Raw genomic sequence first — 27,229 nt, 5'->3', positions numbered from 1 at the left:
GAGAACCTAAAAGAAGTACCAATTCACTTTACTCTCTCTTTAACACTTCCAGTCTTTTTGAAGGCCTGGACAGGAAAATGGCAGTGGCCAACTTGGGTGACATTGGTGCTTTTCCTGTGTGTGGAATGACCTTCAACCTTGAGTTGGCATTGGTGCTTTCCCTGTGTGTGGAATGACCTTCAACCTATCCATGGGCCATATCAAAATCCATAATTTTGTTCCACAAATCTGCCCTTGGCTTATACATGGGTATGTATGGTAATATATTAGTAGTATATATGCAGCAGAAATAAGGATAGAATGGCCCTTTCATGCTACACTGCATGCTGTGATTCTACTTTAATTGGCTTCATCCTTCAGAGTTTTGGGATTGGCAGTTAAGGGAAGTATTTGGTGTTCTCAGTCAGGGAGCTCCTCTGGTAACTCTAGTCAAAACCAGAAAATCTTGGATTCGATAGGATGCAGCCATGGCAGTTGAAGTGGAATGATAGTGCTGTATTTCTCTAGTGTCAAGAGTGTCCAAAGAAAGAGCTATGAACTCTCCTTTTAGTTAACCTAACAGTTAAGAAACCTGGGGAAATACCTACCATTTTCTAAGGTGCATTCAATCCATTATTGACTAAATAGTAGATTGTAAGTAGTAAATTATAAATCACACCCGAAGAATGACTACATTAGATCATTTACTTGTTGCCCTGCTTCCAATTTGATGCTGTTAACTTTTAGAGTACTGAAATACTGAGAAGTAAATTATCTTGTTACAGTCCAGCAAGTCACCTCAACCACTGTGTTCAGTTTAGGTCCAAAATTATATCAGTTGCTACTTAAATTGCCTATCGTCTCTGCAGTTTCTCATTTCTCCAACCTGTTTGGTTCTCTTCATGTGATGTATTATCTAGCCTTGCATTGCTGAAAAACATCAATAAAATTCTGAAAGGAATAAAATCACAATGGAACAGTTTATGGTCACATAATTTGTACATAGCCAAAGGGAACAATAGTAAATAGGTATGTAGTGCACTCTGTTTTCATGTTATTGATTGTGGAAAATGTGCTTGCCTCACACTTAAACAGCTGTAGTTACTTCATGTGTATTCATAAATCTACATCTGACAAATGCATGATTTCCATAGGAAAACACTTCCATCAGTAGAAAATTGCTTCCAATCAAAATCCATTGTTATGTCCCGAGGAAGACAAAAATAATGTTTTCTCTTGTTTGTTAGTTCCTTTGTTTTATAGCTACTGCTAGTTACACACTAATAAGAAGTCATCTTTCTTCTAATGTGACACTGTTTTAAGCAGGGAAGATAAATCATTTTGATATTTCAATTAATACAAGATAAAAATGTTTTTCCATCTCTATTGATAAATAAATGCAGATTACAGAGACATTTATGAATTCACCCATTTTGGATTTTTAGGTACAAGCTAGTATTGAAAAGATATTCAAGAAATATACCTAGCTATTATTGGCATGATTGAGTCTTTGGAGTTTTTGTGTTCTTTATGGTATTGTTGCTCTCAGTTTTGTACACGCTTTACAGTGCTTGGCACAATCCTAAGTGAAAGGGAAGGCAACAACCCAAAGGGGAGGTATTTCCAAATCTCAAATTAGGGCAGAAATGGTTGTAGTTGTTGTTTCCCTTCTGTTTCTCTTGAATAGCTTCTTTTCTTCAAACATTGCAAGACATGGACCACAGGGCTATCATACTGTGCTTCCCCATTTCTGTTAGGTTTGCACACGTTCTGGTCAATCTCAAGCCTTGTTATATAACTTGTTCCTTTTTTCACTTAACCACAGCTCTATTTTGTCTAGGGTCTAGACCCAATAAACTGTAATGAACCTTAAATAAGTTGTTGAGTTATTATGATGCTGCTTTCATTCAGAAGTAAAAATGAATACACAGCTTTGGTTTGGGTTTAATATTAAAATGGTGTTCATTAAAAATGGAAGAAAAGGGTTATATTTCTTATGCCAAGTGGAAAGCATGTGAAACCAAGGCTCATCTTGTCATGATAACCATGTTTTTGTTGAGAAATGCAACCTCTATATGTACAGAACCTATGTGTGAACATGTCACAAACATCTAGCTTCTCTTCTTGCAATTGAGGACTTTTTTTTTGTCGTGTCAGGAGCGTCCTGTTGTGAGAGAATTGGCCGTCTGCAAGGACGTTGCCCAGGGGACGCCTGGATGATTTTTGATGTTTTATCATCCTTATGGGAGGCTTCTCTCATGTCCCCACACGAGAAGCTGGAGCTGATAGAGGGAGCTCATCCGCCTCTCCCCGGATTCGAACCTGCGACCTGTCGGTCTTCAGTCCTGCCGGCACAGGACTTTAACCCACTGTGCCACTGGGGGCTCCAGTTGAGGACTTAGACTGTTTCTTTCTTGGAAGACACTCTATCCTAGGTTCTCTCCAACCCGATACTGTACATAAAAAGGTTACAAACCAGATTTAATTTTTGAGTATTTTTAAACTACAGAAACCATGCCACGTGCAAACGATTACATACTGAGGACCAAAGGCTTTTAAAGTGCTCTTATTATACATGTCAAATTAGAATCTGTTTTCTTGTGTATCAACTTGTAGCAGTGGGTATTTTGGGCATAGCTCAAAGCTATATTTGTCAAACTTTGGGGAAGTTCAATCTCACTGTTGGTAAGGAGGAGAAAAATGCAAAAGTCTTTTGTATTTGTGTGGGCATGTGTGTGATAGATTGCAGGCATACGGTATAAATTAGATTTTCTTAGAAGTATGTATCATTTTATTCTCTTTTTATCTCACTATATTTATTTCAATAATTACTAGTATTACTGGTATTACTAGTAAAATCAATAAAATACCTTATGGGTAAATTTCATGAGACTTTATGCTCAATATCCAGTGGCCTACTGTTCAGTTCCATTTGTTTCTTCTCTGGCTTTTCCTTGCAGTTTTGGGAAGATTAATATTCCACTCTCATTCTCCTTTCAGTGCCGCAACCTTGGGGCCTGGCTTCTGGAACCTGATTAACTTGTATGTCATTATTTAGTGCCAGAGAATGAATTTCTGAATAAATTAGCTTCCTCTTTTTTATCTTTGACAGATGCAAGACAAAAGTCTACCCTGATGAACTACCAAATACAAGTGTGGTCATAGTATTTCATAATGAAGCCTGGAGCACTTTGCTTCGTACTATTTACAGTGTTATAAATCGGGCTCCGCACTATCTACTTGCTGAGATTATCTTGGTAGATGATGCCAGTGAACGAGGTATGAATGAACACAAATAAAAATCTATCAAAGAATAAATAATAATAACAGCTGAGTAATATTATGGCAAGGTTCTAGAACTGTAACTGTTTGTGTGTGTAATAGATAGATAGAAGCATTCTGCACAATTTATATTGGTGTTGCTATGTGTTTTCTGGGCACAATGGTTTGAGTGGCAATACAAAGAATATACCATTTTACTTCCCTAGTATATGGTGGTGGGAAACAAGGACCCACCATTACATCTCTGCCAGTGGAAAGTTATTTTTGGATAATATAATTCAGAAGAGCTTTCAGCCATTATGGCCAGTGGCCATATTACCTGGATGATGCAGGGAGTTGAAGACAAAACGATAACTTCTAATGTCTGAGATACTCTTGGTTGTGTTGGGGAGATGTTCACATCAGAGACTTAATAAACAATCTTTCCAGTAGGTGACATAAAAACCCTCAGAAGCCTTCTTTGTTTACTAAAGTCATCAAATACTTTTACAGGCAAAATTATTCGACCATGATTTTGCCTGTATAATTTACTGTAAATAGCACTCTACTTTAATTGCAGAGCGATTGTTTTCTATGCAAATCAGCCATGTAAAAATTTTGTTTAAAAATCTTCTTTGAAGGTTTTTTTTAGTTGAGACTGAATGGCTGGTTACCTGACAGAAGTGCTTTGATTGTCAGGAGTGCTTTGATTCTGTATGCCAGAATGGGGTTGGACTAGATGCCTTTATGGTCTCTTTCAATTCTAGGATACTGTGTTCTAGATGTTGCTATCATTTCTGCTTGTAAAGTACCTGTTCAGCCTAAAAAGAAATCTGGAGAAGTGAGACTAACTATAAACATCCATTCTTCCTCCAATGTATTATTCACCCTGTAAGGAAGGATGTATGACATCTTCATGGGGCCTCATTTGAAGGAAGGCTTATACTATGACAGGATGGGTTTTACAAATCCAACATTATACTTCACTGGTGTAAGGCATTACTGATTAAGTATCAGCAATGCCATTCCTGAACCAAAGGCTTGAAATACAGAGGTAGGACAGAAAAGTAATGAGACTTGCAATGCTGTGCACAAACCAACAAGGCGGCCACGTCCCCCTCCACATGATAGTTTAACCCCTGCTGTAAACTCAGTATAAGTTTGAACTGGCTGCAGTTTCTACACAATTGTTGGGAGCATATGATGTGATGTTATATTTTTGAGGTACCTTATGAAATGGACCAGCAAAAATTAGAGCAACATTGTGCCATTAAATTTTGTGTAAAGCTTGATGCATCCACTACTATGACTTATGAAAAGTTATAAAGTACTTATGGAGAACATTCCTTACCCAGGCCACAAGTGTTCAGATGACCCTTTTAGAGGGCTGAGAAAAAGTGTAAAATGACCCTCATGTGGGGAGACGTTTAACCTCAAAAATGGACGGCAATATGGAAAGAGTGAGGACTCTTCTGATGTCAGGTTGTTGATTGACATGAGAATGGTCATTATTGAGTTAAATTTGAACTGGTTTACTATCAAGCAGATTTTAACATAAAGTTTGGGCATGAGAAAAGTGTGCATCAAGATGGATCCAGAAAACTTTATGACTGGCAAAAGGCCAACCAGAGGGATATGCATGTTGATTTTCTGAACCATCTTGAGAGGGAGTCAGTATTCTTCAGTCCTGTGATCACAGGCTATGAATCATGGATTTTCAAGTATGACCTGGAGACCAAACACCAAAGTTGGGAGTGGCACACTACAAACTTTCCCTTTCCCAGGAAAGCTTGAATGAGTAAATCAAAAATAAAATCGATCCTCATTTGTTTTTTTGACAGTAGGGGATCAGCCACTTGGAATTTGTGCTTCCAAGACAAAGTGTTAATCAAACTTTTTATTAGGAAGTCCTTGAAAGGCCCAGGAAGGGGGTGGCATGTGTGTGACCTGATGGGTTTTTTTCACAGAAAATCACATTCTCTGTGCAAAAAGCAGAATTGTCTATACATAAAACATTTCAAGTATATTATCTCATTTCAGAAAAAAAGCAGTTTTCTAAGCAGAAAATGGTGTTTTCTATGCAAATCAATAATGTGAAAATATTGTTTCACTGTTTTACTGTCTATGTAAAAAGAAAATTTGCACAATAAAAATATTAAATATGAAAAAAGAAAAAAATAATGTGAAAATATTGCATAAAAAATATTCCATGGCAAAAAAAAAACCCCAATTTTTTTCTGTCCAAGATATAACATGTTTTGTGTAAGAAATTATTTCCATGAGGTTTTCTGCACAAAATAAACACACAGAAATATTGATGTTCTGACAGCAAATAATCTCATCAGACCAAGATTTTTGTTGTCAAAGTTTCTCAAGACTTGAAAAATCATTTTTCACATTTTTTTCATTTTCTTTATATTTAAATAGCTACATCTTTAAATGATAGACAATCCCCACCACAACTCAGGGCAATAGACAAGTTTGGAGGTAGACATTCAGTAGAAATGACTAGAAGGATGCCAGTATTAATCTAAAACTTGGTTTTGATGCTATTGTTTCATTCTGCCTAATGGTGAAAATCACAGTCCTGTAGTTACTTATTGCAACTGCAATATCCTCCAATAGTTTTTACTTTAATAAGAGAATTCTCTAGTTCATTGATTTCTCTTCTGGTTCATTGTAACTTCATGATCCTAGAGGAAGCACTTTGGCCATCCAATAGTTAAATCTCTCTCCTTGCTTCTCAAAGAGAGAGGGGGGGGGGAGCTTCTAATGACATATTAGGAGGGGGCTGTTTAGCTTCATAATTCAGGATCTGGAGTTCTGTTTCTGGGAATAATCTTCCTGAAAACAGAACTGGTGGAGGGATCCAAAATTCAGTACAAAAACAGAATGGATTTCTGCCTTTTCACACACCCCTAGTGATATGAAGTTCCTCAAATGAGAAGAAAGAAAAAAAATACCCCTACAAACTAGAGGGTGGTAATTGCAGAACAAATTCTTTGTAACTCAAAGATGGAACAGCTGAGACCAAGGAAAATTAGTTTCCAGAAGAATGTATATCTGGGGATATGATGAAACCTTCTGCAGCGAAACAGTGGTAGGATGATGCTGTAAGTCCAGGCGTGTCATGCTATCATTGTTCAGTTTTGAATGGCTTCACATTTAAATTCATTATAAAAGCAGTTTTCCAAGCTCTACCTCTCTCCTTCTATCAAAAATACCGCAAACTTTTTGAGCTACAAGGAGAACTAGTTATTGTGTTTTAAAATTGGGTTGTTGTAGGTTTTTTCGGGCTATATGGTCATGTTCTAGAAGCATTCTCTCCTGACGTTTCACCTGCAACTGTGGCAAGCATTCTCAGAATGATTCCGGCCATGAAAGCCTTCGACAATAAACTGTCCAATTGATCTTAGGTTCTCCTACAGACTCCAGGTATTCTATCTAAAATACAAAGAATACAAGGAGAGTTTTGGATCTGTATATACTCAAAACTTTAAAAAGAGAGGATGAGGGATAAAGGGAGGTGGAGGAAGAGCCATTTGTCTGTTCTTCCCTATTTCTTGTTTTTACATTAGCACAACAAGGTTACTTCTTAAGGACTTATACAGTATCACTCCCATATCTCTGGGCAGTATGTTCCAAGACCCACCTGCCTGCCATGGATAATAATGAATCCTATATTCTGATAATACATGGGATGGAGGCATACCATAGAATCACCTAGAGAGGTCCACAAACACTTCCTGGGGGGAATATTTTTTGGAATGTGGATAAGTGAAACCATGGATATTGAATCTGTGGGTAAAGGAGTTGCACTGTATTCAATTCAGCAATTGCACAGGGCTCTTAGTTTTTCTGAACCAGCTTTGTTTTCTTTCTTTTAATCTATCAAATGATAAAACACCTTTCATTTTTTTTATTTCCTGCCCTCAGAATTGTTTGAACTTTTCATGTACATTTGTCAGTGTGTTGTACGGAGGGTTACCCTTTCAACAAGCATCTTAGCGATGCAGTTCTTTTCTTTCTCCTTTTGGCCTGTACATTTAATTAGAACAAACACTTTGTTGTGTTTCCTTTGGTTAATTGTGTTTGGCAGATTTTCTGAAGGTCCCATTAGAGAATTACGTGAAAACGTTGCAAGTGCCAGTAAAAATTATGAGGATGGAACAGCGGTCAGGGCTGATTCGAGCTCGACTTCGAGGAGCAGCGGCTTCCAAAGGCCAGGTCATCACTTTCCTGGATGCACACTGTGAATGTACCTTGGGCTGGCTGGAACCCCTGCTGGCAAGAATAAAAGAAGACAGGTGAGCATGAAAAGCTGATGCTATACAACAATTCATGTTATGGTGCCACCAGTCAGAAGAACTTTGATTACAAATACCTATTTATTTTTAAGCCACTTATTTTATAGCTGTGAGAATTATCTTCCATACTGAAAATATGCTAAGTCTCAACTCAAGGTCAAACCATCTTTTGATTCTCATTTGATCTAACCAAATTTAGCTCATTTGGTTAATTTAAAAAAACTTTGTCCTGCAAATTTCTTCTGAGTGTGGTTTTGTTTATTTTAAAAATGTTTACCACTGTCTTCTATTGCCATCAGAGTGCACTGTAACAAATATTTCATGAATATGAATATTTCATGAATCCATGAATATTTTTAACACTGTTACTTATAGAAAATGCAAAAGGAATGCTACATCTTAGCAGAACTCTTTTGACTTTTCTCTCATATAGGAAGGAGATGTCTGCAACATAAATTCAAACGGATCTCAAGGGGAGGGGAAGAATTCCCCCACTGCAGGTCTGCTGTTTTATTCACATGCTGTTATGTGCACTTTCACTTTATTAAACCTCATAAGATCCATCAAGAAAGATTTCATTAAAGAGATGACACTCCTAATTTTTAGCAGTGCTAGCAGTGGAATCCAGTGTCCTTGGATATTCAATTTCCTTCTCTTACTGCAGGCCCCAGGGCACCTTGAAAAGTGCTCCAGGAAAATACAAAAACGTCCATAGCCAGTTTTCAGGCAACACAATTATGTAGGAAAGACCTGCACAACAAATGGCCCACAAGGGGGCAAAATTAAAATAGGCTGAACTTCCTCAGGCCGCATATAGGTTCTTAGCACCTCACCAAACTACAGCTCCCAGGATTCCATAGCATAGAACCATGGCATTTCAAGTAGTGTCAAATTATTATTAATTCCAGTAAAAGCTTTCTCAAAACCAACAGGAGACAAAAATGTGTTCATAGCTTTTTAATATGGCTGTCAGGAGTGCTATGATTTGGATCTTGAGGTGATGGAGAACTGCTCCCTGCTTCCTGGCACCACAAAGGGATTACAGCTGGTGGCAGTAGTGGAAGAAGCTCCACAACACAGGCAGCGACAATGGAATGCCTGACTCTTCGTGCAGGAGGTCAGACCGGGGGGGGGGGGGGGGGATGGGGGCAAACTATGTCAGATATGCTCTCAGGATGCACATATGCTGACACATACACACTGTTGCAACCACCTCCTCCACCGAGGCCTCCCATTCGCTTGTGGCATTTCTCACCTCCCCCTGGAAAGAATGTCATTGGTTGGGCCTGAGTTGAGAAAGAGCTCTCATTTCCTATTGGGTGAGGATCCATTCTTTATAAAAGGATAGGTGTGTCTCCATGATTCATGTGGCCGGCCAATCAGATTCCTTTCTCCAACTAGCCAATCACATAAATTGTGATTGGTTGGTTTATAAGATTTTATATGGAAGGGCTGGTGGGGGCACTGTCAGCAGTGGTATTTTGGGCTGTCCATCATCCTTTGGTGGGCTGCATGTTGTGGAGGTTTGATATAAGGGAAGGTGTGAGTGAGAAGTTAATCAATGTCATATTGTATTTGCCCTTGTTATGATGGTGGTGAGGATGAAGTTAAGAATTGTTGTTTTATCCTCTTCTTGAAAGATCACTTCAGTTGTCTCCCAGGCACTATAAACATTTTGTATTCAATGCCCCTGCCTTTGTGCCCCCCCCCCAAAAAAAAAACCAGGAACCAAGGCTTCTGTTTCTATCAGCATAACCCTCCAGCTTCAAACCCTGTCTGTGTGAAATCTACACCCTGACTTTATGAAAGCCACATGTTAACTGATTTTTCTGAGGCAATCCTCTGTCTTCTGATACATCCTGTTCTCCCACAGTGACTGGAAGCCTTGATGGCAAGTCTGTCTAGTTCCTCCTTTACAGGAGCCAAATGAGCCTTCTGTAGGAAGGAATCCCTCAACTTCATCCCTTTAGGGACCTTAAGGAGCTATGCGAGGAAGGGAGGAGAAAACAAAACCAATGCATCTAATAGCTAATACATAAGTAATGTCTTTTTCCTTATTGTATGCTGGCTTTCAGCCATTAATTACATTACCAAATTGATAATTTTGTTTTTTATTTTACAACCTGGATTTTTCATATGTAGTTTATGTCCATTCAGTTTTTTGTGCCAGAAATACATGCCATTGCCTGTAGTCTAGCAGGTAGATTTAAGCTGAATTTGAAAAATACTTCAATTTCTATTCAAACTGGGACAGCTGGATAATACCTTTATTCTTAGGAATGGTTCTATAGGAGCTATACACTTGTAGAGTATATATAGATGAAAACTTATAGGTACCAATTTATTCTGAACATACCTTGGGGTCTTTTGCAATAATAATAATAATAATAATAATAATAATAATAATAATAATTTATACCCTGCCACCATCTCCCCAAGGGGATTTGGAGCAGCATACATGAGGTCAAACCCAGCAATACAGTAAAACAATATAACATAAGAACACAACAGAAAATAAAATAAAATAAAATAAAATACAAAAACAAAAACATTACCCTGTTAGAGTTGTTTCGTTCCACTTTAGCTGCCGTGGCACTTATGCACTTATGAGGAGCATTTTGAATTTAGTATAAACCCCAAGATTTCATAAGACACAGTCATGACTGTTTCAGTGGAATCGTAGTGTTGTAGTTATGTAGTGTGTAAGCCCCCTTTCCTTTTCAGGTCCATGTGCATGGCTCCTCTTCAAAGAAAGCTGTAATAGCAAGTTATAATGGTACAGTGGGACCTTGATATCCATGGTAGATAATGGTACCGAATGATTTCCAGCAGAAGCATACTATATAAAATTAAGATACAAATGTCTAGCGAATACCCAGAAAGATCCTGCAGATGCAGGGGTTGCCCTGTATAGTACCAGGCTTGGGAGTGGGAAAGTAGGAAAGAAATTTATTTTCCCCAATCATTCCACAAAACTGTTCCGCAGGATATAATGGTGCAATTATTGCGAGATTATTATCCTTACAGCGCCTATATAGTAATGTTATTTGCTCTAGCTATCAAGAAATTACATCTGGATTTTTTAGCAACTGGCATATATATCCAGCATTGCCCAGGCTAGTCACATAAGAAATGCATACCCATATAATGGTACCTTTTATAAAATTGTACAGTTGATGGATGGACTCCCATCAGTTCAAGAACTGGTAAGGCTGTAACTCCTATCAGTTTCAGATCTGGCCAGCCGCATCCCCCATCAGTCTCACATTTGACTGGCCATAATTCCCCATCTGGGCAGCTGCAATTCACATGGCTTGGATTCAACTGCCATCAGTCTGAAATATTGTCATACACATTCCTGCTTACCAGTAACTTTATCCAAACAGCCAACAGAGATGAGTAAGCTCACCCAAATTCAACAGTCCAATGTAAGAGAAGCCCAAATCAGCAGTCCTTGGAAGTGAAGACAAAATATCCATAAGTCAGCAGTACAAAGTACAAATAAATAGAAAATGGTGAGCTAACGCCAAGATCCAAAGTCCAAGAAACGGAAGTCAGAATTCTTTTGAAATCATGCCAGAATAGCAATATAGTCAAGTCCAAGGTCAGAAGCACAAAAACAATCAAGTGTTGGACTTGAATCCAATAACAACATTGTCCACAGCATGGGAGTGCCATTACTAATTAGATTTGTAGTGTGGGTCAGGATATCAGCTGCTGCCTGTGTAATGAGCATTTTCAGACTACCTTAGGGACCTACAAAGCTCCACCCTTTGTAACTGTCACTTTAATGGTCTTCTGCTGAGACTTCCTAGCTTCAACTTCATCCAGTGGAGCTTGCACAGTCTACTGAGAGGTGCTTGCTTCAGCAGTGGGCTCATATTTAGCAGTGGATGAGCTAGGCATGACTAGGATGGACAAATCTCTCCCCTATCCTGATTGAGGCTTTCTGATGCAGAGCAGCTCTCAGCATGTCTAAAGATGGGAAGACCTGGGAAAAAAATGAAGACAGAAAAATTGGGAGGACAGTTTTCCTCCCAATTTTTTCTGGGTTTTTTTTCCAGGCCTTCCCATCTTTAGACATGCTGAGAACTGCTCTTCTCCATCTCATCTGCAGGCCTTTCTAGCAACTCATCTTCCTCCCTATCCAAGCTGAGCATCACAGATATGGCTGGGTTTCCCTTTATAGCTCTTCTCTTAACAGGTCAGATGGCTCAGACTTGTTGGGCTGTAACTCCCGTCATCCCCAGCCTACCTATCAAAGAGGTGAGGAGGTTTGGAGATGTACCCTAGTAAGGAAGAGGCCTGTGCAATCAATGAAAAGAAATTTCAATACTCATTTTTTGAAAGTGTTTCCAAAATTGGACAGGATCTGTATCGTAACTATAATGATTTAACTACTTTTGCATTACTTTTTGTTAAGTAATTAATTGTGCTCCTTTCTCCTTTATTGTTAAAGCTGTTGGCATGAAACTTGTTACAATTATAAAACACATATACCACTGTTAGCCCATCAAGGTTCAGAACATTTCACCCATTCACGGATTTTTGGGGAATTTACAAAGGTTTTACATTTTTTTTTAAAAAAAACTACAACAGGGATCATTCCCCCAAGTTTCAGAAATATTTATTCAACTACTGATTGTTGGAATTTTTTTAAGTTTTGACAAAAACGTTTTTTTAAAAGCTGCAACAGCTATCTCATTGAATGTCTCTCATGTTGTAACCAATGTAACTTCAATTTAGGGATTTCTTCCCAGCCCAGCATTGATTTACTTACTTCTGTTGAAGTATCAGTCAATCCTCATCTTTTCAGATTCAACAATTTATTGGAACTCTGGCTGCTGCTAGGAGGCACAAATCTCTCCCCTATCCTGATTGAGGCTTTCTGATGCAGAGCAGAATTCTGGGAAACATAGTTTTAGGCAGAGCCTTTTGAATTCTCTGCCACAATGCTCCCCACCTTCCCAAACTACATTTCCCAGCATTCTGTGCTCTCTTAGTCTCTTTCACTCACTTTGTCCCACCCTGCTGCTTTCTTCTCCTCATGGTGGGAGGTCATTAATTTAAAGAGGAATGGCATCCTTTTTGGCTTCCCTCCCTTGTGCTGAAAATCAAACTGACTGTGATAGGCATTCAAGCTTTACAGAATTCAAACAAAAAAATGTTAGGTGAGTTTTGATTCTTATGTTTTTGGGTGGCCACCCTCCCAAGGTGTTTCTTAATATTTGTTTGTCCATGCAAAGCTTAGGAATTAGATACAGTTTACTAATTAGAAATGAAATTTTGCACACTCCTAGTAAGGAGACCGACCTGTCTGATCAGTTAGGAAACCTGCGCCTTCGGTTGTTGGTGGGAATCACACAGATCTCCAGATGTGGTGAACTGCCCCCCCCCCCCCCCAATCCGACTAGTATTTTAAATTGACTCAAGGCAGATGTACCTTGTAGGAGCCTTTGTGGATCAATCAAATAAGCAAACGTACTTTGACCTATAGTTACAGTACATACACCTACTGTATGTACAATTTGTTATACTTCAAAAATTGTTGGAAGCCAATTGTTCTGATCTGGGAAAAGGTAAGAAACAAAATAAGCATGTAAATATGTACATAAATCTGTGTATTAATTTCTTTATATTTAAAATTTGGCTTTTTTGCCAAGTTGGAAGAGCTTTGACTTAATGCAGTGAAGATAATCCATTGTCAAGCAGGTGATTACAGGTTGTTGAAGAGAGCGCTGGGACACTTCTTTGCATGGAAACTGTGCTGTTTGCTTATTTATTTGTTTATTTGTTTTCTTTAGGAAGATTGTTGTTTGCCCTATTATCGATGTGATCAGCGATGACACTTTTGAATATATGGCTGGCTCAGACATGACATATGGAGGTTTTAATTGGAAACTTAACTTTCGTTGGTACCCTGTTCCACAGAGAGAAATGGACAGGAGGAAAGGAGACAGAACATTGCCTGTGAGGTAAGAGGTAGGGATGCAAATGTTTTTAATAACAGCCTACATCATATGTGTATGTGAAAAATAACTATGCGTGTTTGTGTGTCTGTTTACAACCCTGACTAGATGAATGCACACAGGAGAATGTATCACATGGTTCATGAAAATAGAAAAATGAACGTGAATGTATTACCTTGAGAAAGATAGTTTCAACTGTCTTCTGCATTTTCATTTATTTAAATATTTTCACTGGATATTCTCATATTTGAATATAAATGATTATTTAATTTTTCCAAGTCTAATGAGAGGATTGCTGTTAAGTTATATTAATGTATAAGTTGTAAATTTTGACACAAAAAACTGGGTTGACTTATACATGGAAACAAAGATGAGAGCTTTCATCCCATTACCCTGCTCTTGCCCAAATTGAAAAAAGAAAGGCAGACTTCCATCTTTCTATAGCAATATCTGTATTAAATTTACCATATAAATTTATTTTTAAAATAAAGTATGTTGCTGTTTAGCCCTCAGCAAATACAACTTCCATTGAGTGTTTGAATCTCAACCAAGTGGTATCTTTACTTCTCACCAATACTTTTCAGTTAGGAGAGATGAAAAACTGGAATTTTTACTTCAGTTTTACCTCAGACAGAATTGTAATGCTATTCAGGGGCTCCCTCCTATATTCCCATAGTGTTTTAGCTATTTGGCTCAAATCCTTCCACAAGTACAAAATCTCCTGTAATCCTTTCTCCCTATAAAGCTCACATCTGTTGAGCTTTATACTCTGGTACTCTGACTTTCTCCCTTCTTAATGTTTGTTATCACCTGTAAATATAATGACTGGTTTTACCTGAAACATAATATAGTAAGTGAATGTCTGTGAAACATTTTTTAAAAGAAATGTTTGGTAGAATCAAGTTTAATTTATGTTCAGAAGCATATGATTCCATGATAGAATGGACTACTGAGTGTATTTATACTGACTGATACATTTCAACCTATCCTGGATAAATATTTCCTATTCTAACTCCTATTCCAATCTAAATTCAAAATAATAGCTAGTGCTGACCTTATACCCTTTACTACTTCACATCTATCAAAATCATAATCTGACTCCCTCTCCAACCACCAAACATTAGTTTTAGTGTCTATCTCTTAGCCACTCCCCAAGTCACCCTTTGCACCCCAATATTCTACTTGCTTAGTCTCTATTTCTAACAGGCCATTTAACTTATGTATTTATATACATGCATAGATATTTTAGAAGAACCATGGTAAATAGCACAGCTTTTATACACAACCTTCAACAACCCAATAAGCAATATAAATTTTAAAGAGGATAATTGAATATCACAGCAAGCATAGCTGAATTTCCAGCACTAATAAACACATGCTCCCATGAGGTAGAACATTAGTTTATAGTTGTTATCAGTTCTCCCCATTTGCAATGAAAGAAATGCTGAACCCTACTTGTGTAACTAATACAAAGAGATGGGTAGACTTTGTCCAACCATCTTTTTTTTTGTAAAGAAAAATAAAAAACCTCTGCATCTTGCAGATGACGGAAACTCAAAGGCCATGGCCAAAAGCTCAAACCCCGATGTTTGAACCCCAAACATGTAACCAACACAAATTGATTAGGAGAAGCTTTGGCCCATTCTTTTTTTTTTTTTGGCAAGAAGAAACAAAACAATCCCCCCAATGCTTATTATAAGTAACTGAAACTCAAGGACCATGCCTGAAATGTCATACCCCAAACATTTAACCAACCCAAAGGTACCAATAGAATTTTTATCCCATTCTTTTTTTTGGCAAATAGAAATGAAAAAAAAGCCCTCTGCATATTACAGGTGACTAAAACTTAAAGACAATGGCTGAAGTCCTGTAACCTCTCCTGGCTGGACCCCCACTTCAAACCTGATGAAAACAGTATTCATCCATGTTCTCATCACCAACAGAAGGGACCTTCATCTCCCTGTGAAGCTGATGCCCAGTGAAGTAGGTTGAGAGTGGGTGTGAAAGTTACGATTGCAGCAGTAGTGTCAAAATTCTGACTAAGTTGTACTCACAAGTGCAAAACAGTGACAGATGTGTACATCTAGATAAGTGTTCTTTATTCATGATAGCTCCTCAGTCACTGTTACCATGATTGTAACTCCTCATCCAAATCTACTTTACTAGGCAACAGTTCCATGGGGAGATCCATTCTGTCAACAAGCAGAGCATGGGGAATGATGTTTTCATTAAGTTGTGAAGGGGTTTGGAGTCAGAAGAAACGACTTAGCTACGTATATTTAATAAAAAGCTGTTACAGAATTCCAGTCATTGTTTCACAATTCTTCTGAGGACAGAATCATAAATACTTGACTTAAAGCTGTAGTTCTTTGTGAATTCTGAAACAAAATGTAGCTCTGGGAGAGTAAAAGTGCCTTGTCTGCTGGGCGAGGATTAATACAATATTTAATTTTGCAATAGATCTGCTGCTCTACAGTAGCAGCTGAAACACTGATCAACAACCAATATTTGAATAGATATATGTGTGTATGTATGTGTGTGTTTGCATGCATGGGTGTTTGCATGGGTGTGGGTATATTAGAGAAGCTTAAGTATTTATTTTGAATATTCTGATTTTTTAAAGTATGCTCTCTCATTCTTTTAAAAACACTACCAGTGGCTTCTATTAGAGTTAAGAATGTACATATTAGAGCAAAAGTGCTTAAAGATAGAATAGAAAACAGCAGAGCATCCCAAACAAAACAGGAAAATATCTGGAGAAAACTCACCTATAATTCCTGTGAGAATTAAAAAGAAAAAAGTCATCTTCTGATGGTGAAATTTGATGCCACTAATTCAGAAGAGCACACTCCTGATTTGATAATTCTATGGGGTGGGATGATAGAGCAGTGTTCTCAACCTGGGGGTAGGGACCCATGGGGGGGTCATGAGGGGTGTCAGAGGGGTCACCAGAGACCATCAGAAAACACAGTATTTTCTTTTGGTCACTGGGGTTCTGTGTGGGAAGTTTGGCCCAATTCTTTGTTGGTGGGGTTCAGAATGTTCTTTGATTATAGGTGAACTAGAAATCCCAGCAACTACAACTCCCAAATGTTAAAGTCTGTTTCCCCCAAACTCCACCAGTGTTCACATTTGGGCATATTGAGTATCCATTCCAAGTTTGGTCCAGAACTATCATTGTTTGAGTTCACAGTGCTGTCTGGATATAGGTAAACTACAATTCCAAAACTCAAGGTCAGTGGCCACCAAAGCCTTCCAGTATTTTCTGTTGGTCATGGGAGTTCTATGTGCCAAGTGTTGTTCAATTCTATCATTGGTGAAGTTCAGAATGCTCTTTGATTGTAGGTGAACTATAAATCCCAGCAACTACAACTCCCAAATGACAAAATCAATTCTCTCCCCAACCCCATCAGCATTCAAATTTAGGTGTAATGGGTATTTGTGCCAAATTTGGTCCCATGAATGAAAATGCATCCTGTGATTAAATTACAGTTAAGAAGTAGCAACGAAAATAATGTTATGGTTGGGGGTCATCACAACATGAAGAACTGTATTAAGGGTTAAGAAGGTTGAGAAACACTGTGATAAAGGAACTTTCTATAGATTTATTATGTGGTTGAGTTCAAACATCATATGACTCTTGAAGTTCTGCAGAATTAAGTGCAGAATGAGAGAACTGAAGCTTCCCAACATCTCTTATCCTCTCAGCAGGCAATTATTCCATAAAGAACAGTGAGTCTGGCGTAAGACTCAGAAAAAGGATTAGATGAAGATCGACAAGATCTCACGTGAAGACCTATTGCATAGCAGTCACAACGGTGGAGAAATTGCACTCCTTCACCACCGTTGTTTCTGCATGGAAAGGTCTCATAGTGCCTTTTTAAGTAATCATAGGAATGATATATCTTGAAAAACAAAATAGCAGAAGAACACTTAATGGTTCATTGTAAGGAATTTATCTGTAGTTGCGCTGACCCAGATGGCATAGTTTATAACATTCCATTTGATGTGATCTTGGCTCTTGCATTTGATATAAACTTGGCACTTCCTTTTCCAGTTACACATGGATAGTTTTCATTTTGTACAGCACAAGGATCAGGGGAGGATTCTTGGCAAGAAGATTCTTACTTTTATTTGCTTATGAAAGCTTTCGAAGGGCTGCACTCACGTTTTCCCACTAAATACCCACCTGTTGGGCTTGCTGCCTGTTTTATGAGCTCCAGGGACTGGGGCTGCAGCTATATAGAAAGCTAGTGGCATCTAGCTCCACCAATTTTGATATTTACTCCTAGGCTTCAGAATTCTTTGCCAAGAAAATCCAAGCTAAGATTTTTCTGCTTTCCACAGGCACATTTTTAATGTAGTCAGGACCTAGGGGCATAAGCTGATATGTGCCAATTTTAGTTTGTTTGTAATAGGTAAGAAGTGCTAGTTCTGTGGATCTTTAAAGGTGTCCTCATGGTAATATAACTTTTTAAGAACATCTGATATTGCCCCCAAAGGCAGAAGAAGGCCAGCGTCTTCACAGCAGCAGGTATCAAAACACTGCTGGATTATATGTGATTGGCTGCATAAGGCCCTAGCCATGATTACACAGTGAGAATAATCATTTCTTAGAGATCTGCAAATGTATTACTTACAAGTAGTTTATTGTGATTCTTAAGACACCCATATCATGCAGGAAATCATGCAGGCAAGGCATTTCTCAGTTTTGGTTTTAGAGAGATGATCAAAATTTGGTGAGCAAAGTTATATTCAACTATACCTTGAGGAGAACTATCATCTTGAGCTCGCAGGTTTACAAGGTAATCAACTGCCACTTTAGGAGATTTCATATATTCAAGATATGACCGTTTCTATTAACTATAAGACTTGGGCTTACATTTAAAACCAAATTTTAAATCTTCAGTATTATGAGGAGAAATTAAAAGTGTAGTTATACTAAGCAATCAGAAGTTCCTAAGATGCTTAAAATGTAAATGTTATCGTCAACATAGTTTGAGGCTGAGGACTTAGCATGATTTTCAGTATTTTGGATTTTTTCTGTATGTTGTCATTGTTTTTTATGTTGGTGTTGACTTCTTTACTGAATTTTTGACAAGCCTCATAAATGATGTAATTGACCATAGAATGGACCATTTCAATATGCACTGGAAAAAGTTATTCAGTTGATTGTAATACAAGATTAGCCTCTCGATCCTTTGTCATTGGGATGGTGAACCCCCTTTGACGTTATGATTGCTCAGATTTGTATGGGGGATCTTTCTGATTTTAGATCTTACAGCTTCACAGATTCTGCATCAGAAGAGCTCCTGTGCAAATTGTGGCAGGAGGAGGAGCTGAAAATTCAAGAGTGGATTTACTTTACAGTGGCTTCTCTAGTTGACCCTGTTGTAATCTTAAAGGCATATATGTGATTGTTGTGAGTCTGTAACTGTTTGAAAACATGTAAAATAGAAGTCACAAATTTTGGAAGGATGGATGTTTATCCATTAGATATTAGTTGTGTAACTGGATCATGGGATACTTTCCTTTCCCATGAAATTGCACAATATCTTTTTGAGATTTCTGTAGATGGAATAAGTCCAAACAAGTCCAAAATGGACAAGGCTTTTCAGACATTACAGCAGAACATTCCAGACATTTCATGTTGATGACACACACCATTTTGCAACACAGTCAAACCAGAGGTTACACTAACCCCTTACAGGAGATTAAGACACATACATAAATTGTAATAATGAAGTGTATGGGGACACACCATATCTCATGAAAATCGTGCATTTATGTTTCTTAAAATATATGATTTTTTGCTTATTTCACATAGACTCAAAGGTTTCTGATTACATTCACACAACACAGCTACACACTGGAGCCAGTATATGAATATGTAATTACACACAATTTGGAAAGCTCTGCATTAGAGGGAAGAACTTGAGAATATCAGCTGTAAACCTGTGTGTGTGGAGCTCTCTGGGGAATGTTTGAAACACAGCTCTTTTTAGCCTGCAGGAGCTACTGTAGGAGATCCTGACACTTCCACTCTGAGGAGATTTTGGAAACATCCTTCATAATGTTAGATCTCCTTCTTCTTCCTTTTGTTCAATAGAGGCTTTCTTCAAATTATATATTCATGTGGGCAGTTTGTCTCCATTTCTTCCCTCTTTGCTAAATAAATAAATAAATAAATAAATCATTTGAATGCTTTCAGGGAATTCATATGGAAGCACATTTTATTTTCAGACCCTTGCATGCTTTTGTCTTCTTCATATTAGCACAAGTTTCATTTCTAGTTCCATAATAATAACCCTCACCTTCACCCCAATGCACAGACAACACACATACATGTGCACAGGATGCTGGTAGTCAAGATGGAGTTACCCAGAAATCCCTTACCACCTCAGAATTAATCATACTGCTAAAATAACTACAGTGACATATTTACTAACTGTCTAAATTTGTCCTCTGCATCTGAATAAATAAAATGCTTTATGCATGCTTAACCTCTAATTCAGAACTATTGATGCCATCAATTTTGAGCAGCATACTTTTGCTTCTGCATGGCCACTGGGAGAGACAATGGGATTCACTTTCATTTGGAAAGAAAGGCAATGTAAATAACTATTGAATTCTTTAGGAATAACAAGCAGCTGTTTCATTTGTCATGTAGCATTACTAAAGATTTTAAGTAACAGAAATATCAGATTTTGCTCTAGTAGCTAGAATTTACGGCAAAGGTTAATTAATTCAGTGATTGTATTGTAAAAGCCTGCAGGTAATTGTCAGTCCAGACAGTTGTAAAACAGAACTCTCTATAAGCTCTTTCTGTAAAGAGAACTTGACAGAAAGTTCCTTTATCATATATGTTGTGTACAAAAGCTACAGGATATCATTAAAAAAAACCCTAATGAGTCATATTTGACGTTGAAAACAAAGGTTCCAAATTAATTTAAAACAAACTCAGAAAAATGGGGGGGGGGGGACAGTTTTTGTAGTTGCCCCCCCCCCCATTTCCCCATTTTCCCCCTGTTTTTTCCCTCAGGCCTTCTAATCTCTACACTTAGGCTAGTGTAGACAGAATCAGCTATGTAGCAGCCAGGCACCACATGGAGTTGATCTAACCACATGGCCTTCCCTTGCATTAACTGAAGTTGGGAAATTCTGTCCCAGAATGTGAACTATCCCTGGACTTTGGGCCTGTCTGAGAAATTGGGACAGTTCCAGAATGGAAATGGACACAGTTGTTCCCACTGAAAACTGCCATGTTTTCAGGCTTGGACAGCCCAGTCACTGTCCTCTGTCACTCTTAATGTTGTGACAGTATCAGGCCATGATGTGGGTATTTTGGAAGGGAAAACAGATGTGTGTATATGTATTTTGGGGGGGGGGGGATTACCTGCAATGACATCAGTTGCTCTAGAATGGAAGGGGGGGGGATTTCTCCTCACCACCTCCTCCCTACTCACCCTTTACCCCAGCTGATATCATTGCAGACAATGGAAAACAGGTAGGACCCATGTCATATCTGGCAAGTGCAGTGACAAGGAGTGTAGGAGGGGATGGTCAGGGTGGTCTCCTCAATGGCTGGGGAAGTCCTTATGTGACCCTTACAGGGGCTAATCCGGCATATGACACACTAGATTGGCCCTGAAGTATCAGTCTGTGGTGATCCACCCCCATGCTTCCCACCCCCATCTTTGCTTTGGTATCTTCTGGGGTGACAGAGAGCCAATTTATAGCACGAGGCAGAGGAAGGGAGCAAGTGGAAATTTTGTTTTCTACTATGCTAATCCTGTTGCATGATAGATGTTACTTTTTGGTATCAGTGTTCCTCAAATATTGTTAACAATATCCTGTAATGAACTATTAATTCATTTCTCATACAGTGGACCCTTGGTATCCAGTGAAATTTTATTTTCATGGATTCCAAAATCTATGGATATTGAAGTTCCATTATGCATAGTAAAATGGTATCCCTTATATAAAATGGCAAAACTAAGATTGTCTTTTAAGATTTTTTTTAAAAAAAAATCAAGTTGTGGATGGTTCAATCTGTGGATAAAGAATCCATGGATACAGTGAGCCAATTGTGTATGTACTGTGTTACTGTACATACACAGTATAGCAGTGGTTCTCAACCTGGGGTCCCCAGATGTTTTTGGCCTACAACTCCCAGAAATTCCAGCCAGTTTACCAGCTGTTAGGATTACGGGGAGTTGAAGGCCAAAAACCTCTGGGGACTCCAGGTTGAGAACCACTGCAGTATAGCCTGATAACTGTTGAGCATATATTCCTGGAATTTGCATGGATAGGTGAAACCATGGATAATAGGAAACCCTATTATTTTCAAAGAGACAAATGAGTAGCAAGAAGAGAGTATAGCCCATACAGCAGGCCCTATGTGGAAAAATGGAAAAGTGAAACTACGTATATCGGTGCCACCGGTCATGCTGCATTTGCAAGTGAAATCTATCCTGCGTCATGTGTGCTGGGGAGGGGGGATCACAATTTCTTGTTGCCTGCAAGATAATATGAAGTTCAATGTTTATTTCTTGCTGCTACCCCTCTTTGAAAGGTGGATATTTGAAAAGGTACTTCCAAATAATCCACCATGTTGTGCTATCAAATGTACAGGTTGTGCATTTCCATAAATCAGTGGATATAATCAATAACAATCACATGGCTAAGGCAGATTAGGGCCCCCTCAGCTGTTCAGCTGTTTATATTGCCCAAATGACCAAATCATTAAGCAACCAAATCATTGGGCTAAGATTTTGGAGTCCATGAAATGACTCCACTGTGGGAGTTCAAACAGAAAACCAACATATTTGTTGTAAACATACAATTCTCAACAAAGTCTAAAGAAATTAAACTACAAAGACACTTGTTAAAAAGTATTATACATATTTTTAGGCGTTGGGACGTTGACATTTATGTAGGCATACACATTAAGTGGATCTATCTCTTGCAGAAGTTTATACACTTGTAAAGTGACTGTGCCTGATAATTTTACGAACTCTCTGAAAATAGAAACAAAGGCATCATAATCCTCCCCATTAAAAAACTTTAGCCTGCATTTAGCAGCACAATGTTCCCTGCTGAACCATAAGATACATACATTTTAAAGATATAAGCAGGCTTTTTGAAAATGAAAAATCTAAATGTATGCATAATTTGACTAGTTATTGTTGTGCAATATTTATAAGTCCTTGGCTAGTGACTCCACGTGCAGGCAGTTAAAATGATAAAACTTAAAAGTACACCTTCCACTTGCAGCAAATAGAATTTAATGATGTCTAAAGTGTCTGGAAAAATATATGCTATGGTGTAGTATCACATGCAGAATTCCACACCGTATCTTTCAAAAAGTATTTTTTCTTTTTCTTTTCCTTCCCTTTCTTATTTTTCTTTTGTTTTCAACTAGGACCCCTACTATGGCTGGTGGCCTATTTTCTATTGACAGAAACTACTTTGAAGAGATAGGAACTTACGATGCAGGAATGGATATCTGGGGTGGAGAAAATCTTGAAATGTCTTTTAGGGTAATTTTCTATTTTACTTCCTTTTCTGATAACTGGCACAATTTTTTCCTGTAAAAAATAGCATTTAAGACAGGCATACTTGTTTTATCTAAAATGAAATCTTTATTTTGCTTCAGAGTTATGGGTAGAATCCAACCAGTCTTCACAGAAAGTTTTGATGTGCAGATTGAGAGTTTCCTCTATTCACCCTTAAATTTGCTCTGGAGGATCGCTCAAATCTCCAGAATAGATTTGAAAGGTAAAGAGTACTCTCCTCCCAATCCATTTGGTGGCAGAGGAATATTAGTTGGATTCTATTCTGTATTTTTAAAGTTGTGGGGCTTTTGTTTGTTTGTTTTTATTTTTTGCATGAGGTGACAATTTTGGAAGCTTTGGTTACTTGAAAATAACATGGCACAGATTACTATAATAATTTTCTCCGACTTTTCACTCAAATAAGCAAAATACCATATATTTGTGTTTAAAAGTTGAAAAAATAACTAGAACTCAACCCAAAATCCTGGTTGACTTATCCGCTGGTTAATGCTAGAAATGCTGTACTCCCTGCAGTTTTGGCCACTGTAAACCTTGCAAGAGAGATTGCAGTAAGCCCTATTAAAATGCCTTCCTGTACACCACTCCATTTGATGCACACACAAAAATGCCAGTTGTGCCACATTTTTGGACTCTCCTACTGTTGCACTCCGGGCCTGGAAACAGCTATGACAACTGCACCACACAAGAGTCCAGGAATATAAACAAACGGTTTATTGTAAAAACACATAAAAGCATATAAAAAGCAGGAATACGAAATATAATCTGAAAAGGTTTAGCAACAGGTGTTATCCAAACAATAATCCAAATGTCTCAAAAAGTTCCAGAGGTGATAATGTTCAAGAACAGTCAGAAAACACAGGTAATGCATAAGTCCACAAGCAAGCAGGTATAACTAGTAAAACTTAAACAGGAGTATATGAACATAGAAAACTTCCAGGATATATTAAATCCAAAACCAAGGCTTGACTTGAACCAGAGAACTCAGGCTTACCTTCTCACTCTAACACATCATTGTCTGAACCTCCCTTAAGGTAAACAACTTGTTGTTTAATAGACATCCATGAAAGCATTATGTCTCCCATAAATTTTCTCCACAGCTTTCCCACATAATCTCTCAGACCAACATACTCTATTTTCGGCTCTGATTTATAACCAAAAACCGACATACTCTATTTTCGGCTCTGATTTATAACCAAAACCTTTTGTTGATCTCCGTAGCTATAGGTGGTTTCTTCTTAGAACTCTCCTTATCACTCTCTTCACTCGGTTCCTTATCTTCTGTTGCTCCCTCTGGCTTCTCTGACTGGCCTTGAAACACTGCACTTTCTGAGCCAGTTTTTTCACAGAGAGAACCATCATTTCACAAAACTAAATTTCTTCTTTAAATCATCAATTAAACCATCAGCCTCTTGCTGATCTACAACACCTACATTGCTGATGTATGCCACGTAGACTGAAAAAAGGATGAGGGAAGGAAAAAGGGCAATCTTTCTTTCTTTGGCTTGATTCCTGGGACTGGGTTTCTAATAGAGTCATGATGCTTTCATTGCTTTTCTCCTCAGTCCCACTTTTCCCCCAGGGAGCATCCTAATTATTTTTCCTCATTTATATTTCTTTAACTATCTAATCTATATATATTTGAGGAAATTTAGATATTTTTAAATCAATGCAGTTTGCATACACACACCGACAAGACCTCTCAAATTAACAGATCCTTTTCTTTCTTTTTGCCTTTCTGAAGCATGTTCCTTCAATGCATTTTTAAAAGGAGAGGAAAAGGTTTGTCTGTTACAATTGACTTATCCACAAGTTATACTAAAATCCATATTTTTGCTCCCCAAACCTATCCTGGACGAGTAGATATGGTATGTGCGAAGACTTTAAATAATGTTGAAAGCCACCATGTTTCTGGAGCCAAGGTTTCCAAATGTTTTTAATAACGTGTCCACAAATCTATGAAAGAAGTTTAATCATTCTTGGTTAAAAAGAAATTCTGTTCATGTCCTGGAACAAATTGGCTCAGTTTTGGTCATTTCAGTTTTGTTAAGGCTTATTGCCCTTAACAAATGAATATTCCTTGTGGTTGATGTTCCGTTATTTTGCAAATGCCCTTGTAAATTATAAAGTTAGAAAATTGAACTTTAGGCACATTTGTGGGAGACAATGTGGCACGCAAGACAGTGTGTTGGAAAATCTAGGTTCTAGTCTCCCTTGACGCATCAAACTCACTTGAGACAGTTATTCTTCTACATCACAACGTTGTTGTCAGGATGAAGCTAAATGAGTAGAATTTCAGTAGTTATATGAAGTCAATTGGTGGACAGGCAAGAAAGTAATGTATCTAATGAAATGAATGAGAAATAATTAACAAAATGAGAATTGCATGTGTGTGACAAATATGGACCATGCAGTGTTGAATTATAGCATTCTACTTTCCTGAAATATGTGATCGACCAGTTGAGTAAAGACAGGCAAAACTGACTATGACCTTATAATACAGCTTGGAATCAGTTTGGGAGGAACCAGTTTAGCTGTACAGTTGATTAAACTAACATTTCTGGAACCAGTTTGAGGCCATGAAGGTATTCACTATGGAACCTGGCCTCAAATTGGTCTGCATGCTTTGGTTCTCCATTTCCCCTCGCAATTCTACTTAAAAGAAGAGATATGGAATTTCTTTTAATCTTTTAAAATTCAGTAGTATTTCTAAACTATAGAATATTAAAGTGTATCTGCAACTCCAAAATAGTATAAATCGATGTCACTGCAGTTGTTTGATCCTGTGGAATCCTGGGAATTAGTAATTTGGTAAGGGTCTTAAATTTTCTGGTCCACAGATGTAGTACATTCTTCTTAAGAGATACACTGTTAGGAATACAGATAGGAAACATGATCTAACTCTATGCATTTAGATGACAATTTCTAAATTGTATTTTATTTGGAGTATTTGTTAAAGATCCTTATTTTCATCCCAGTGCTTATATCATTGTTCTGAATGCTAGCAAATTGGCTTTCACATATCCTTTATTATATTGGACATTTCTGTTGACACTCCCTTGCAAATAAGCAAGTTTTGCTTGACTCATACACAGATCCATGTATCTGGTGCTGGTGCTATTTTTATAGTAACTATTATTTTAGGTAGACAAATAGAGCTGTTTTAATTATATTAATTTATTTTCTAATATTTCTAATTAATTCATGTTTAACTTCCCTGAAAGAGAATTCAATTTAGAGAACTTAATTAGTTGGTTCTTGAATTCTAAGGGAAGTTCTTCATGCTTTTGGTAGACAGAGAGCAACCGAATGATATAGATTCCCAAAGATTATCTCCTACAGGGAGCAGGGAGAAGCACTGACTCATCTCTTCTTTGGCAGAACAGCTTCCGCTTGCCACTTAGAAGATGCAGCTAATCCTGAGTCCTATTATAGTTAATCCTGTGCTGATTTGCTTGGAGGGCTAGAGTTTGTATCCCACTGTTAAGCTTTTTTTATTATTGAGGGTCAGATTCCTACTGCACAATGCTTCCTATATTTTGACTTCATTTGATCAGTCAGTTAATCAACATTTTTAAATTGTTTAAAATTGATGACAGTTAGTCTGTAAAAAATACCTTCTGAGAAGCTTAGACTGTATCAAATGGGAGGGATTACATACTTTGAAACATGGAAAAGGAATATGAATTAAGATAACAAACAAAACCCTACTCTTGCATGACACTATGAGATGGTTAGAATGTGGGTATGTGATTCTTAATACTAATTTGATTTTGTGTAGGTTGATGTCTGAAGAATCCTGTATTGAATCATGTAATGATTAGACACAGGGTGACCTGAGATAATTACCTGCCAAAGGAATACCTTCCTGCTTTCCTGCTATCACAGGCATTTTAACCTGAAGCAGTGCTAATTAACTCTTTGGCATCCATGTGACACAGGGCCATCTTGTCCCAAATGTGTGGCAAGACCACTTAAAGTTATTTTCTCTGCTTTAAGACAAAGTTGGGTAATCCTCCTAGGCTTCCCCAAAACTGAAGTAACTCCGCACACCAGGGGAGTATGATTTATAACTGATCCCACTGCCCATACAGCCTCCTGCTTTCCATGGTGTGAGGACGGGGGGGGGGGGGGGGTG

At 37.9% G+C, this 27,229-nt stretch overlaps 1 protein-coding gene across 3 annotated transcripts in view; it reads left to right on the top strand.

Moving 5' to 3' along the window:
* The window catches only part of GALNT13 (polypeptide N-acetylgalactosaminyltransferase 13), a 251,043-nt gene that overhangs the window by 131,183 nt on the left and 92,631 nt on the right, over nt 1–27,229 (top strand). For all 3 annotated transcript variants that reach the window (XM_060777134.2, XM_060777115.2, XM_060777107.2), the window contains exons 4-7: nt 3,092–3,258; nt 7,340–7,547; nt 13,352–13,522; nt 22,941–23,058. In XM_060777134.2, the coding sequence (XP_060633117.1) occupies nt 3,092–3,258; nt 7,340–7,547; nt 13,352–13,522; nt 22,941–23,058 (664 nt within the window). The remainder of the gene's footprint in view (nt 1–3,091; nt 3,259–7,339; nt 7,548–13,351; nt 13,523–22,940; nt 23,059–27,229) is intronic.

This window comes from Anolis sagrei, chromosome 1, assembly GCF_037176765.1.
Source record: "Anolis sagrei isolate rAnoSag1 chromosome 1, rAnoSag1.mat, whole genome shotgun sequence".
Taxonomy (NCBI): domain Eukaryota; kingdom Metazoa; phylum Chordata; class Lepidosauria; order Squamata; family Dactyloidae; genus Anolis; species Anolis sagrei.
The sequence above is the reverse complement of the archived record's forward strand: the minus strand, read 5'-3'. Positions and strand labels throughout refer to the sequence as shown.